General features: G+C 38.8%; 1 protein-coding gene across 2 annotated transcripts; it reads left to right on the plus strand.

Annotated features, from left to right (window-relative positions):
- Window positions 1–31: 31 nt before the first annotated feature.
- Window positions 32–14,265, plus strand: PPP2R3C (protein phosphatase 2 regulatory subunit B''gamma). 2 transcript variants are annotated; one of them, XM_085061887.1, is made up of 13 exons: window positions 32–184; window positions 807–934; window positions 2,088–2,192; window positions 2,776–2,888; window positions 3,689–3,786; window positions 6,132–6,202; window positions 6,893–7,025; window positions 8,102–8,157; window positions 8,227–8,302; window positions 8,912–9,048; window positions 10,641–10,778; window positions 13,056–13,115; window positions 13,820–14,265. In XM_085061887.1, the coding sequence occupies exons 1-13, from the start codon at window positions 40–42 to the stop codon at window positions 14,006–14,008; spliced, it is 1,449 nt and encodes a 482-aa protein (XP_084918013.1). In that variant the 5' UTR covers window positions 32–39; the 3' UTR covers window positions 14,009–14,265. The 2 variants fall into 2 exon arrangements, with proteins under 2 accessions (XP_084918013.1, XP_084918014.1); XM_085061888.1 differs by lacking the exon at window positions 10,641–10,778.
- Window positions 14,266–14,817: the final 552 nt, after the last annotated feature.

Consider the following 14,817-nt stretch of genomic DNA (forward strand, 5'->3'; position numbering starts at 1 on the left):
ATCCGCGCGCCCCGCTAGGAGGGACGCGGCCGCTCCGCCATGTCGGGTGCGGGCAAGAAGCTCCGGAGCACAGCGCGCATGCGCACGGGGCGGTCCGTAGCGGTCACGTGCCGGCCGGCGGGGGCGCGCGGGGCCATGGAGTGGGAGCGGAGGCTGCGGGCCCGCCTGGCCGCGCGCCGCGCGCGTGAGTGCCCCGGGAGCGGGAGCGGGGGCGGGGGGCGAGCGGCGGCCTGTGCGGTGCTGCTGCAGCGGCCGGGCGGGTCGCGGTGCCGCCGTGCGGAGGAACAAGCTGCCCCATTGCAGGGGTCAGTGACAGCAGGAGCGGTGAGCAGCCGTGAGGGCTGCACCGCCCAGTCCCGCCCCTGCGGCAGCCTCGGCCGGCAGCGCTGCGTTCGCGGCTGAGCGCCCAGAGCCGGCGCAGGTGCGCCGTGACAAGGCCGACCCGGCACGGAAAGGCGATTCGAGGCTGCTGCTCGCACTGCGCAGCGCCGCACACAGCGCTGCCCCTGAAGGGGGACGCTGCCGCTCTGTCCGGCATCCCCATGGACCTGCTGTGACTGCACACCTTGCAGAGAATCGGGTGTGTGCAGTCATTGGAAGAGGTGCTGTGTACATTCTCAAAATACTTACGTGACATATGCTTATGTAATTTATGTGGTTGGTTTGTGCCCCACTCACTTCCGCCTAATATTTGTGTTATTAAAGAGCACAACTAGATAAGCCTCAGTAATAATTCTATTTTTCAAGCCCCTTGCTATGTTGGAAATCTGGAGTTCAGTGTGAACATTCTTTTTTGTATTAATTAGCCAAAAAGAGTGAACAAGAGCTAAAGGATGAAGAAATGGAATTGTTCACAAAATATTACATGGAATGGAAAGGAGGAAAAAAAAGTGACAATATATCATATGCCAACATACCACGATTTTACTACAGGGTAAGTGAAGACGCCTGATAAACTTTTACGAAGAGGCTATTCTGTGTGAGAAAGAAAGATGTGCTCACTCACAGGGACCCTGCAGCTTCAGAAGCTAAAGTAGATTGTAATCTGAATGATGTGGCTTGCTTAGCATGTTTTTTTTTGTTTGTACAATTGTGAATTTCAGCAGTTTTAAAACTAAGAGTCTTAATAAAGGCCATGAAATAGTTGGCTAATCAGGCTGCTTGGTAAAGACAGGAAGTCCTCTTTCTCTTTCAGAGGCACTTAATGTTTTAACTAAATTTTGACATACTGATGTTACACGTATGTATCTTCTGCTTTCTGTTTAGACACAATGGGATGTTTGACACAACGGTTTGCCTCATTAAAATGGTGGGTCATTGGTCTTGCAGACTAAAGATAGATCTAATGCTTACTGCTGGATCAAAAATCTCTGTTATCCAGCAGAGATTTTTGGTCCAGCAGTCTAGTTGTGAGATGAATCAAATTGGGATGGGGGCATTTGTTGACCTCATGATATTTGTGACACTTGTCAGCTTGACCACTCAGCTGATGTCAAAGCTCTCTTGGTCACGTATTTCTTAGGATCTCATGTTTCTGCCAATTATGTTCTCAAGTATCAATGTTTCAGTGGATGGATACATGTGCAACTCTCCAAGTTCCAGTAGTGCTTTACAGATTGGCATGTAAATATTGGCAGAACTTCCACACTAGGTGTTCTTTCATCTTATTTGTGGGCCAAAACAAGTCTAGTAGATATTGACACTTTTGAGAGTCAGGCCTACCACAAAACAGTAAGTGCTGTTCTCTCCTGAGTAAAGCACAACAGTAAATGTCTTTTGTTTGTGAGCCCTCATATCTGGGAACCATGGGAGAGTGCTTAGTGGATGGGTTATCAGGAATGAGGTACTTCTCTGTCTCTCATATTAAGATGTCCTGCTTTAAGTAAATACTTCATTGCTGAAATGGTTTGAGCCAGTATGCAAGTGATATCCCTTGTAGCAGAAGCAAGTCTGGTAGACTGGCTATTTTCTGTCAAGTAAACAACTTCAATCAGAGCATATGACTCACTACCTAAAAGTACTTGCTTGATATGTAGTTTTTGAATTGTACCACTGTGCAGAAAATTAAAATGCCACAATGTTTCCAGCTGCCAGCTGAAGATGAAGTCTTGCTTCAGAAATTAAGAGAAGAATCTAGAGCTGTCTTTCTGCAAAGAAAAAGTAGAGAACTGTTGGATAATGAAGAACTGCAGGTAGGAAAATAATTTCTGTATGTCTTGTAGTGGCTTCTGAATAGATATTGATTATCTCCTGTCAGGGTTTGATTATCACCTGTCTGCCCACAGAATCTTGTGGTAAGATGCTTTTTGTTTGGGCACACAGTTCTAGGTAAAGTTGAAGTGCTGCATAGCCTTGGGCTGGTAATGCCAGTGTGAAGCTTCCTTGTTATGGTGTATGTGAGAACTAAATTGATGGCTTTTGTTTTTCCAGCATGTTGCAATGATTTCCCTGGTGGGCCCAGACGAAATAAGTTCTGTTTATGTATCACTGAGAGATATTCCAAAGATGGTTGATTTTATTGCACTGCAAAGATAAAAGGGGTGTGACCCTAGAAATCCTAGTGAGGGGGAGAGCATGTGCATGTGTTTAACAGCATTTAAGGAGGTGGAAGTAGCACATGCTTGCATTCCTAACTGAACTGACCATGTGCACTGATTAACTGAGAGAAACTTGCATCAAGCCCACATTTTTGCTGAGTTTCTTAAACACTGTATCTTAAGCGCCTTGACATCTGTAAAGAGATACCTTCTGAACCAAATATAAATTCCTTTTAAGAATCTATGGTTTCTACTGGACAAACATCAGACATCACCAATGATTGGGGAAGAAGCAATGATCAATTACGAGAATTTCTTGAAAGTTGGTGAAAAAGCTGGACCAAAGTGCAAGTAAGGCTTTCTTTTCTTGTGTATGCTAATTTTGACTAAACCTAAGTGCTGCAGTAACTTTAAGTTGCTAAAATACATGGGAACAGTTTAATGGTGAGAAAAAAATCATATCCATGTTGTGATTGATGAACTGGTTGCTTTACATCCTTGCAAAGGTGTACTCTGCATCCATGAGGTGACTTTTAATTGAGGTGCCTAAAAGAGTGGTAGTTCGTCCTTTTGAAGAAGAAATTTTTATCAGCATGAGCATTTTTTATGATGTTAGTGGTCAACAAGCAGCACATTTTGTATTTGAACTGGAAATCATGTCTCCAGGGATATTTCCCAATGTTCCCTAATATCTTCTGATGCAGAATTTCCTACCTGATGTTCTGTGCACAGCATGCAGTGAATGCTCCTCCTTTATCCTGGTGTTGGAGATGGCTGTTGTGCACATAGATTTGTGATTGATTTTTGGGCAGAAGCAGATCAGTTGTCAGTAACAGCAGTTTCTTTTATGTGCGTATTTTTGTAGAAGATTGGAAACTACCAAATATATCGTACTAAAGAGAAATTCAATAAAAGTTCTCAAAACTTCTGCATCACTGAACAGTCTCATGAGCAGAAAAGGCAGCTGCTTTTTATTGAGTTTATTGTTGTTACTTGGTAGGATTCCATTTGATGAGTGTAATGTAGCCTATTAACACATTCTGTGCTAAAACATTATTTTACAAGATCTGTAAATTTCAAATATTGTAACTGGATCTGTCAGTGCAGTGTAATCAGATGTACAGTAGTAGCTTTATGTTTATGTTTTACAGACAATTCTTTACAGCGAAGATCTTTGCTAAATTACTCCATAATGATCCTTACGGGAGAATATCTATCATGCAGTTTTTCAATTATGTCATGCGAAAAGGTTAGTGGATGCTTCCTTTGTGTTAGAGAGAAGTTGTTTCATTTTAAGGCTATTTTCAGCTTTATTAGTTACTTGATGTTCCCCTCAACAGCAGTGAGATCCACTCTTAATTGCGAATGCTGTTTTTCTTGAGGCTTGGGATTTTTTTGTGGTTGTTAGAAGGTGGGAGTCCACCATACCTCTGAATCCACTTCTCTCCGGCCACAGATATCCTTAATCTGTTTGTTATGTATATTGTCATTAGGATTTCCTTTATTCAGGCAATATTGTGAAGTCCAAGTTCAATGTCAACTGTGATCTTAACCACTGTGATCAGGCAGATGGCTTTGTTTGCTGTTTGTCCTTCTATAAAGCCTGGTGTTGTTTATGTTTTCTAACTGTTTGTCAAATCTGGCAGTATGTTTCTGTGCTTGTCACTGTAGCCTTACCATATTTTCAGCTATTTTTTTAGTATAAACAGCCACTTGGGCTGAAAAATGCCTTTTTTTTTAAATCTGTGTTAGATGTTGTTTGGAAACATTAAGCTGGCTAGCAGAAAGGAGGGTTGTCTAATTTTCTTTTGCTTTGGCTACTGTGTTCTTAGATCTGCGAGAGCCTTCAGGAGAGTAGAATGGCACATTTCTCTGAGCAGTTCAGCCTGCTTAACTTAAAATCTTGTGGTGCAAGGGATGAGAGATGTATTGAGCAGGAAACGTGGTATGCAGGTGTGCACAGTATGCAAGAAACAAGTAATAGACCCATTTCCATCAACAAACCCAAAAGCTGCAGGATCGGAGACTTGTGGCGAAGTCTGTTAAAATTGCATGCATTTTGAAAAAGCCTACCCAGATTAATACAAAAGAGGTTCTTCCAGAGCTTTGTTTCACCTAAAAGTTTTAAGTCTTGTGTATTTATGGTGATACCTTTTTTCTAAGCAAACAAACAGAATAATAATTTTTTAAAAAAGCTGCCACCACCCAATCACTTCATGTGTGATGCATTTACCTTTAAACTTAAGCCAACAAAGAAACAGCCTCACTGTAATAACGTTTGCCATCTCTGAGTGACATTTAGCCCACCTTGAGAAACACTTACCTTGAAGAGTGAATGTTATGAAGGACAGCTCATATTGCATAAGAGGAACTTTTGAACTGTTTCTTCATAAAATGGGAGTTAATTTTCACATTGAGTATGTGAATAACGGTTTTTATGTCTAATCTATACTCCATCATTATTACAGTGCTTTAGCAATGGCCTCAAGCACATTGTCCAATTAATGTGCCTTCTCATTACAAAAATAGATACTTGTGCTATTCTAATTCTCCTCTTGTAACTCAGAAGTGAGGGCAGGACCTTTGGCTGTAGCTGCAGTGTCTGGTGCAATACAAGGGGTTGTAGCAATATGTCTGTATATGACACTGTACAGCTGTTTAATGCAGGGAAAATGCACTGCTACAGATCACTAAGTCATTGAGAGAGAATGAATCCATGATTCCATATAGCCAACTGCATGTTGCCTGGGCTGCATCAAGAGAAGCATAGCCAGCAGGTCAAGGGAGGTGCTTGTCCCCCTCTGCTCTGAGACTCGTGAGAGCCCACCTGGAGTCAGCACAAGGAAGATGTGAACCTCTCCTGTGACCACAGGCTGGGAGGGTTGGGGTTGTCCAGCGTGGAGAAGAAAAGGCTCTGGGGGAGCCCTCATTATGAACTTTTAGTACCTAAAGGGAATATATAAAATGGAGGGAGAGTGACTTCTTACATGGGTAGATCATGATAGGACAAGGGGAAACAGTTTTATATTAAAAGAGGAAACATTTAGAGTAGATGCTTGGGAGAAATTCTTTACTCAGAGGGTGATGAGGCACTGGAAGAGGTTGTCCAGAGATGTTGTGGATGCACCATCCCTGTAAGTATTCCAAGCAGGGTTAGATGGGGCTTTGAGCAATCTGATCTAGTGGGTGGCATCCCTGCCCGTGGCAGGCGGAGGTTGGAACTAGGTGATCTTTAAGGTTGCTTCTAATCCTAGCCATTCTATGATACACCAAATAAAATATGGTGTCTGCTCTGTCATTTTTCACATTTAGTTAGTATAAGGCAGTCTTGCCAATGGTGTATATTTATATTACAAATAGTATATATTTATAAAGTGTATATTTATAGTATATTGCCAGTGGCTCTTAAAATTCAGAGACTGAAACAGTGTTTCTAAGCAGAACATGATATGGCTTTGCTTAAAGCTCACAAAAATAGGAAGAGGTGCTTAACATCCAAGTGTGCCTTGTGGCCTCTAGAATAACATCAAATTTTGGTAAGAACTCAGAAGCTCATAGATTTCTTGCATTGTAATTCTGTTTTCTGTTTCACAGTATGGCTTCATCAGACAAGAATAGGTCTCAGTTTATATGATGTGGCAGGACAAGGCTACCTCAGAGAATCAGTAAGTAAATTCTTGATAACCTTCATGTCTCTCTTTAATCAAATGATAGAACATCAGAAAGAGTCCAATTTTTTCTAGTCTTGTCTTGTAAAAGCTTATAACGTAGATTGAGGGGGGGCACATTTCAAGAGATTTGGTGGTGAAAGTGCTGCTAGCCTTTTAAACATATGGGTATTCTGAAAAAGAGATTGTAGATACAAAGATTCAATGTCATTAGCACTTTACTAGATTTAGTAGGATACAGTAAAAGTCATTAATTACTCTTCAGTGAGTTATGCTCCTGTTCTAACAGGAGGTAATATCATAAAATAAATAAAACTGTCCTCGTTACCACTCACCTTAAAAAAGATTTATTAAAGAATATTCAGCAATGGGATAATCCAATCAGGAGTTATGAGTTGATATTTGAAAAAGGTGCAGTTGAATGCATGTGTATGTAGATATTATGGACTCTGTTAAATTCTGTTTTATTAATAGATTTTTGCAGCCCTAGAATAACATGTGCATGTATATGATCTGGTATTTCTTGCAGAGAGACAGAAGGTTTTTTACCTGCTTTCATGCTCTTTTCTGCATTGTTGGAGGACTGTATTGTTAACAAAGTACACTTGAAAGCCAGGGTGGAATATAGCAAACATGCAATAATAGTACTGTTTAAAGCTTGTTTTGTTTTCTTTCTTAATTCTGCAGGATTTAGAAAACTATATTTTGGAACTCATCCCTACTTTGCCACAACTGGATGGCTTAGAAAAATCTTTTTATTCTTTCTATGTCTGCACAGCAGTTAGAAAGTTCTTCTTCTTCCTGGATCCTCTCAGGACAGGTGTGTCTCTTAAAATGTTTAAATGTCTTTAAATGCTACTTGAGGTTTCAAAGTAATGTGTAGTTCTCCTTGTAGGCATTTCTTCAGCATTTGAAGATTAATCTCTACCAAAGACCACTCACTGTGGGTCTAATAATCTACTTTTACAGCTAATGAATTTCTGTGAAATACCCATTAGTTGCAGTACTATAGTGTTATCTCATAAAACCTGACAAATAAGATGCTGTTTCATCATAATGCACCATTAGCAGTAGCTAATTTTATGTGTTCAGGGTGAATGGAAAACACAGCAACCAACAGCACAACTGCTTGTCAGAACATCCACAGAGCTGTGGAAGTACTCAAGAATGATTACAGTGATATGCTTTTCCTGTGATTAAATCTATGCACCATGTAGGCCCACTAGAAAAGGTTTGCAGTTAGGTCTGCTAATCCTTGTTACAGGTGTAGCTCCCTTGTATGCCTTCGATTTAAGTCACAAGCTGCTGGTGTTTTCAAGGTACCAGCTGTGCCCCTTGTAAAGGTCAGAATTGTGTGGGCAGCAGCCCCTGACAGAGGCAATTACAAACATGTGGAGAAGATGTGTGGGAAGTCATAATGCCATTATTTTGCAGAGCTGTTAGCACAGTGTCTGTGCAGCAGTCAGAGCTGCACCAACAGATGTGTATTCTGCTGTCTTAGCTTTGGGTCACATCTGTAGTTTTGAAAATGTAAAAATATCATGTCACTTAGATTATTTCAACAGAATTTTTAAACATGCTTTCTTTTTTATTTTACATTTTTAGTTGATTTTTAAATGATCACAATTTTTTAAATCTAGTTTTTTCTGGCTTTTAAGGCTTCAGGATAGCTCCTGCCAATATCAGACTAGTTTTGTTTAGTCATTCTAAAAGATATTTTTATTTTGTCTCTTAAATTAGAGCCTTATACTTGATGTTAGAAGTTAGTTTTGTTTAGTTTTGGTTTTTTAAAGAGGCAATTTTTTCTGCTCCAAATACTTCTTTCTTAAGTAGAACCATCAAATGGATATGTTGTCTGAGCAATTGTTAAAATGTATTTTCCTTTTCTTGCTGCAGGGAAGATAAAGATACAGGATATTCTAGCTTGCAGCTTTCTGGATGATTTACTGGAGGTAAAGGTCTCTAACATATACTGTTTTATTTTAATTTACTCCTGAATTCTAACTCTATGTTTCACTTAGTTAAGGGATGAAGAACTTTCTAAAGAAAGTCAGGAAACAAATTGGTTTTCTGCTCCTTCTGCATTAAGAGTTTATGGTAGGTTCCTTTATGTATCAACACTTTTCTTCTCTCCTCTCCTTCTTGTATGACTTAGTCACATTATTACTGTTATTTTTCGTCTGCTTCTGTCATGTTAAATCTTCCTGTTAACTCATCTTTTCAAACTCTGTATCCATCCTTTCAGTATATCTTCCTGACTTTGTTTATGGTTTCGGTTCTCTGCTATTGCTCTTTATCATGGTTTTATAATCTGTCACCTTGTTGCACAAGGTATAAGATTCCTCTGTAACCTTCTCTTCTGTCTCTGTTCATGCTTTTGCATCATCTTTAGCTCTTTTTTCCTGCTTACAGCATATGTGTGTAGAATAATGCTCTTAGCCTTCTGCTCGTCTCTCTGTATAACAGCTATTAACTCAGATGAGAACTACTAACACCTTGTTATCCCACTTCATCTCCCTCCATGTTCTGTGCTTATTTGTGATGCTTTATGAATATTATTGTGGATCTAACATATTCTCACTTAACTGCATTAATTTAATTACGGAAATCAAATAAACATTGAAATGCTAAACTTCCTTTCTCAGTTGAAGCAGTTCTTTTCTGATAGAGGTATGTTATGGTTTGTTCTCTTTATCTCCTTCCTAGGTCAGTACTTAAACCTTGATAAAGATCACAATGGCATGCTCAGCAAAGAAGAACTGTCCCGGTATGGAACAGGGACTCTGACCAACATATTTTTGGATCGTGTCTTTCAGGAATGCTTAACTTATGATGGTGAAATGGTAATCACATATTTTCACTTTGTCCACAGCATAAAAGCTTTAGCTTACTGAGTTGAGAAGTGTCTAATAGTATCTTTAAAACATAGAGTAGCTTGAGGTAAAGTAACTTTTGTTTACCATTATGCACGGAAATGACCATGCAACATATTAAAAAGTTATTTTTCTTAATAGCAAGGTGATTGCAGTGTGACTTAAATTGCTTGTTTGAAAAAGCAGATGTGATAGAGAATCCAGACAGTCTGGGATAAGGCCACCTACAGATTCAGTAACAAAAGTGCACGTTGAAAAAATGTATAGGTGCAGCCATGCTTTTTGGTTAAATATAATGTTTTAAGGAGAACCAGAGACAAGTGGCACACTCGAGATTAGTGCAAGTTAGCTAACCTGTCTCCTTCATGAAGACAGCTGTGTTTTTCACTGTAAGCTTTCTGTAGCTGTGAAAAATGAGAAGTCTAAGCCAGAGTTAAATAACACTTTGTATCTATTTTTTTTAAGCTTTACTCAATGTTCAGCCACTATTCTTGTTTGCATTCAGGTAACTGAAGTATAAAGTGATAATTTACAAATTCACTATACAGCCCTTTTGCCTTTAGCAGCTTTTTTGTTACAATCACATAATCATTGAGGTCATGAGGGATCCTCTTACTTGTCCTTTTCTGGACTTTCAACAGTAGGTTCATGTCTCTCTTACATGGGGGAGACCAGAGCAGGACCCAGTGCCTGGATGTGGTGTATGCAGTGCTGAAAAGAATCACCTTCCTTGACTTGCCAGCAAAGCTTTTCCTAATGCAGCTGAGGGTGCTGCCAGCAGCCTTTGCTGCAAGGGCCTGTTGCAAAGCTTCTTTCTGACTAGTCAGCCCCCCACTGTGCAGGTACCTCGAGTTATTCCTCCCCAGATGCAGGATTTTGCATTCCCTCTGTTGAACTTAATGCAGCTCCTTTTAGCCCAGTTTTCCAGGCTGTCAAGCTCCCTCTGAATGACAGCACAACTCTGTCAGTGCTACAGGTAAACAAGGGTTATTATGTACATGGGACTGAAGGATTTCTGTGTCTTGATTGGGAAACCAAGAGTCAGTACTAAGGAAAAAGAAAAGTGTGATACTTACCTGTTATGTTAACTAACATTTCTAGTACATAATTTGCCAGACCACTGACTCTGGTTTAAGAATTATATACTTAATTGGCCATATAGTTCACTATTTGGTAACAGGCTTGCTGCCACTAGACATTTAATTTGTGGTAATGAAAATATTTTATATGTATTTTCTTTACTAGTTGGGTATGCTCAGCAGTTTAAAGATATGTTAAACATTGTTTAAAAGCATATATATATATATATAGCACATTTAATTTGGATTTATGCTTGGAATCCTATTCTGCCTCTGAAATGGCAGGATTTCCCAATATCAGCAGTCATTAAAAACTAACTTTTCTCTACACATTAGTGGTAGAAGCCATTTTCTGTTTCATGTTGTCTTTTTGAGAAAATAAACTGATCCCCTACCATGAAATAGCTGCCAATTATAGAGTTCCTGCTTGCAAAATCAATTTAGAAAGAAGACTGTAATAAACATGATTGTATCTACTTCTAGGACTATAAAACCTACCTGGACTTTGTGCTTGCATTAGAAAACAGAAAGGAGCCTGCAGCTCTGCAATACATTTTCAAACTGCTTGATATAGAGAACAAAGGACACCTGAATGTCTTTTCCCTTAATTATTTCTTTAGGGTAAGTCTCTTTATACAAGTAGGCCATTTTCTGTGTTTATAGTGTTATAGCCTATGTGCTTCTGCTTGCAGATCTGCAGGAAGTCACTTTGAATTACCAATAGCCACAGGGAGGTTAGTAACAACTTCTAAGAAGATTTAAAATATTTTTTAAAAAAAGACAAAAATTGGAAAGATTTCAAAAGTTATTTTCAGTAGTTTATCTGCAGTTGAAATTAACTGTTTTGACTTCATTTAGGAAAAATATTTTCTACTGATTTGGGTTTTTTTTTTAATTGAAAATTGTCCTATGATTGTGTGATGATTACCTATTGAAATATTTTATGATGGTCCTAATTGATTATTGCCCATGGTTTTAATTTCAACTGTAATCCTAAAATTCAAGAATTCAAGAAGAAATTAAAATAATGATATTTATTGATAGGCCTGTACAGCTGTAGAATTTTTAATTCAGTGCTTTGCTTGCAAAAAGCTTCTTGCATTTTTCATAGCTGCATTTTTACCTGTTGCTTCCAGAATAGATTTAAATTTAGCTTAATTTTTTTAGTTGCTGTTAAAATTAACTTAAGATTGTAAAATCTTCCTCCAAAGTGTGGTTTGTGTGTGATGGGGGTTTTTTTGTTTAGTTTTGTTTGGTTGGGGTTTTTTGGGGTGGTTTGGGTTTTTTTGTTTGGTTGTTTTTGTTTTGTTTGGTTGGTGTTTTTTGCTTGTTTGTGGGGTTGGTTTGTTAGGGGTTTTTTTGTTTGTTTTGGTAGGGGGTTTTTGTTGGTTTTTATTGTGGGTTTTTTGTGCAGGTTTTTTTTCCTTCTTTTTTTTCCTTCTGACTAGTGGTTATTTTGGTTTGGAGAGGGGGCAGGTGTTTTGTTGTTTTGTCTTGTTTTTCTAATAGATACCTACCTGAGATACCTAGGGAAGGGAAAGGCTAGCAGTAAAATAGTATTTTTGCTGTGCATGGTTTCAGCTGAGTTATGAGCTTGATGCTTTATTCATGTACAGGATCCCCTCAGTAATACCTATTCAGACACAGGGACAGGCACTCCAAATTTGTTTATGTGGATCTTTATATTATAACTGTAAAAATAGATAATGTCATTGTACTTAGCCATGTGCTTAAAGGATGAGAACAAGGTATATACTTCACTGAGCCCATAAAGTAAAACATTCAGGCCTGTTCAAGGCATAATCTTATACCCACCTTATTTCTGTATTGTAACAAGTAGTTGCAGCTGCTTCATGTGCTCCATGAGCAGCTGTCAGACCACGACTTGGCAATACTAAGGGTCCTAGTGAAACTAAGCAATGATGCCTGTTCTTTCTCTGCTTTTACAGCTCACTATTTCCAAGCATTTTGTCCATTTCTATTCACATAGATGTAAGATTCAGGGAGATCAGGGGTCATAATGTCTCTGATTTTAATAAAGGGTGTTAATTTTCAGGTTTACATTTTACAAAAATATGAATTTTAGTGTTGTCATAATACATAAGCGATTCTAATATAAAAGCAATTTAACAGCGCAGTGTTGCATAAATTACTGTGGCTTAGCTGGTTTTGTCTGTCTCTCCAGTCAAATACTCTATGGCTTAGTTACTGAAAAGGCTCCTTCACTGCAGCAGATGCTTCATTGTACTCCAAAATTTTTCCCTCCTTTCAACTTTTGGACATAGAATGTTCTAAGTTTTCTTTGAAATCAGAACAGTTCCTCTTGGCTCTGTGAATGATCACTTTTCTGCTAGCGTTAAGTGTGAATAGGTTTGCACCTACAGAGGCTGTGCTGGCAGAGCTGTGTGGGTGAAAGAGTTTTGTTCATACTTGTTACTTGCAGACGTAGGTTTGGTGATGCAGGTGTTTAAGTAATACCACATTAAAAGAATTTGTCTTTCTGCTGATTGGTCATTCTCTCTTTCCCTAGCCTGAATTTCATACGGTATCAGAAAATGTAACCTTCTGGTTAGAGTGTATTAACACCTTAAGTTTTGAGTGTTGAGGGATATTACCCAAGTGTCTGTATAGGCCATTTGCAAATTTCTCAAACACTGGTCATAATGAAAATGAGATTCATATACTGGCTAAGAACTATGAACCTAGAGATGTCAATCATTGATAATACCTTAAACTCAGCCCTGCCTCACCTGTGGGAGAGAAGTAAGTGATTGCAAACGGTACCATGAATGCTTTGTTAGAGGGCAATACCACTTAAGATGCAGAAGCATTAAAAAACTTCCATACAGTGTCAGTGTGATACTGCACTAGCCATTCCTAACTTCTTCTTTTTCCTAGGCGATTCAGGAACAAATGAAAATTCATGGACAAGAACCAGTTTCTTTTCAGGATGTCAAGGTTAGCTTTACCAGATAGAGTACTATATAAAATCTTTGAATAAGCATTTCATAATCTAATTATGTCATAATTTATAGGTTGCTGTATATTTACTTCCAGAGTAGTAGAAATTACTTGTCTTACTCATAGGTTTGAAAATGCCTTGCTACTCAGCAGTTGCTCTATAAAATACCTGGTACGTTCTAGTAGTTTCCTTAATAATAGACAAAGTACCTGTTTAATATATGTTGCTGTTTCTTATAATTGAAGGTACTTGCTTAAGTCCATTTTGCAGTTCTCCAAGGATCATTCCTTGGGGCATAGGGGGCAGACTGGTGACTTAAAAAAACAGCCTCTGAAACTGATTACTGTCTACTTTATATTTAGCTGTTTTAATACTTTAAAAAAAAAGGTACATGAGCTTCTACAAAACTTAGCTCATACAAGTGAACTGAGTTTTCATTTTGTCACTTTGAGGCCGAAGTCTCCCCAGAAAAGCAAATTCTTACTTGGGATATGGGAGCTGAGGACACTGCCCTTAACTGTAGCAAATCAGTCAGTGTGCTTTGTGTCTTAAATGCTTTGGGGCTTAACAGCTGCTTTTTGTAAACCAGTGTGGGTGGCACTAGCTACCCAAAGATCATTCTGTTTATGGTATGAAATAGCCATTATTCCGCTCATTAATGTGTGGGGCTTTTCTCCCAATTTTGACTTTTCTTTCATAGGATGAAATCTTTGATATGGTGAAGCCTAAAGACCCTTACAAAATCTCCCTTCAAGACTTGATCAATAGCAGTCAAGGAGACACTGTTACCAGCATTCTAATTGATCTGAATGGGTTCTGGACATACGAGAACAGAGAGGTCCTTGTGGCAAGCGACAATGACAACTCTGCTGATGTTGATGATACGTAACTTCGAATGGGAGCAGACTGTGTCCACAGAGAGATCTCAATCTCAATCAAATGGGCCAACCATTGGAAGCTGGAAACATTCATTATCTGAATCAATTCCTCTTCCATTTCACTCCTCTCCCCTTCCCCCTTTGCCCCACATGTGATACAAAATGGGGTACGTAGAGGAATCGCAGAACTAATTTCTGAAACCAAAAAAGCAAGTGTTGTTTAAGAGGCAAAAATTACCCTTTTTTTAATAAATATTTTTGGACTTTTTTCACCTGTACCAAGCCCTATTCTTATTTAAATATCCTATTCTAAGGGTATATCTACCCTATTCTAACTTAACCTGAAAGTAAGGGATATGGTTCTTGGTATCATCTTTAGCATTGGCGTCTATCCACTCAGCCATCTCAAGCCTCCCTTTCCATTTTGTATGGCTTCCTCCAATGACAGCATTGTTGAGCATTCTTTTTGTGATGGCAGAAGTTTTCAGTAAGAGGTAAAGAATTTAGGCTTTTTTCTTCTATGCGTGACCAGCTTTAAGTGTGTAACAGGATAAGTGAATTATTGAACTGACTGAATAGTTACCTAATTTTTAAGAGATTCATTAACAGAAATAAAACTGCATTAGCTTTAGATCTAGTTAAAACTAATCCAAACACCTGTAAAGAGGCTTTCACCAAGTTAATCTCCCATGCAAGTATTTTATGTGATCTATCTTAATTGCACATCTGAGCTACAGCAGTAGTTAAAGCTGTGAAACTCTCTTAATCCTTAAGAAAGCCATAGGAATGTTTCAGCTTTTAGACAGAGTTACAATAGCTC

The sequence above is a fragment of the Lichenostomus cassidix genome, chromosome 5 (genome assembly GCF_008360975.1).
Source record: "Lichenostomus cassidix isolate B80296 chromosome 5, HeHo_3.0, whole genome shotgun sequence".
Classification (NCBI taxonomy): Eukaryota; Metazoa; Chordata; class Aves; order Passeriformes; family Meliphagidae; genus Lichenostomus; species Lichenostomus cassidix.

Coding starts and splice junctions, on each gene's coding strand:
- PPP2R3C (XM_085061887.1), top strand. CDS start 40: ATGTCGGGTGCGGGCAAGAAGCTCCGGAGCACAGCGCGCATGCGCACG. Junction 2,193..2,775: donor TGGATAATGAAGAACTGCAG/GTAGGAAAATAA, acceptor ATTCCTTTTAAG/AATCTATGGTTTCTACTGGA. Junction 13,116..13,819: donor TTTCTTTTCAGGATGTCAAG/GTTAGCTTTACC, acceptor TTTCTTTCATAG/GATGAAATCTTTGATATGGT.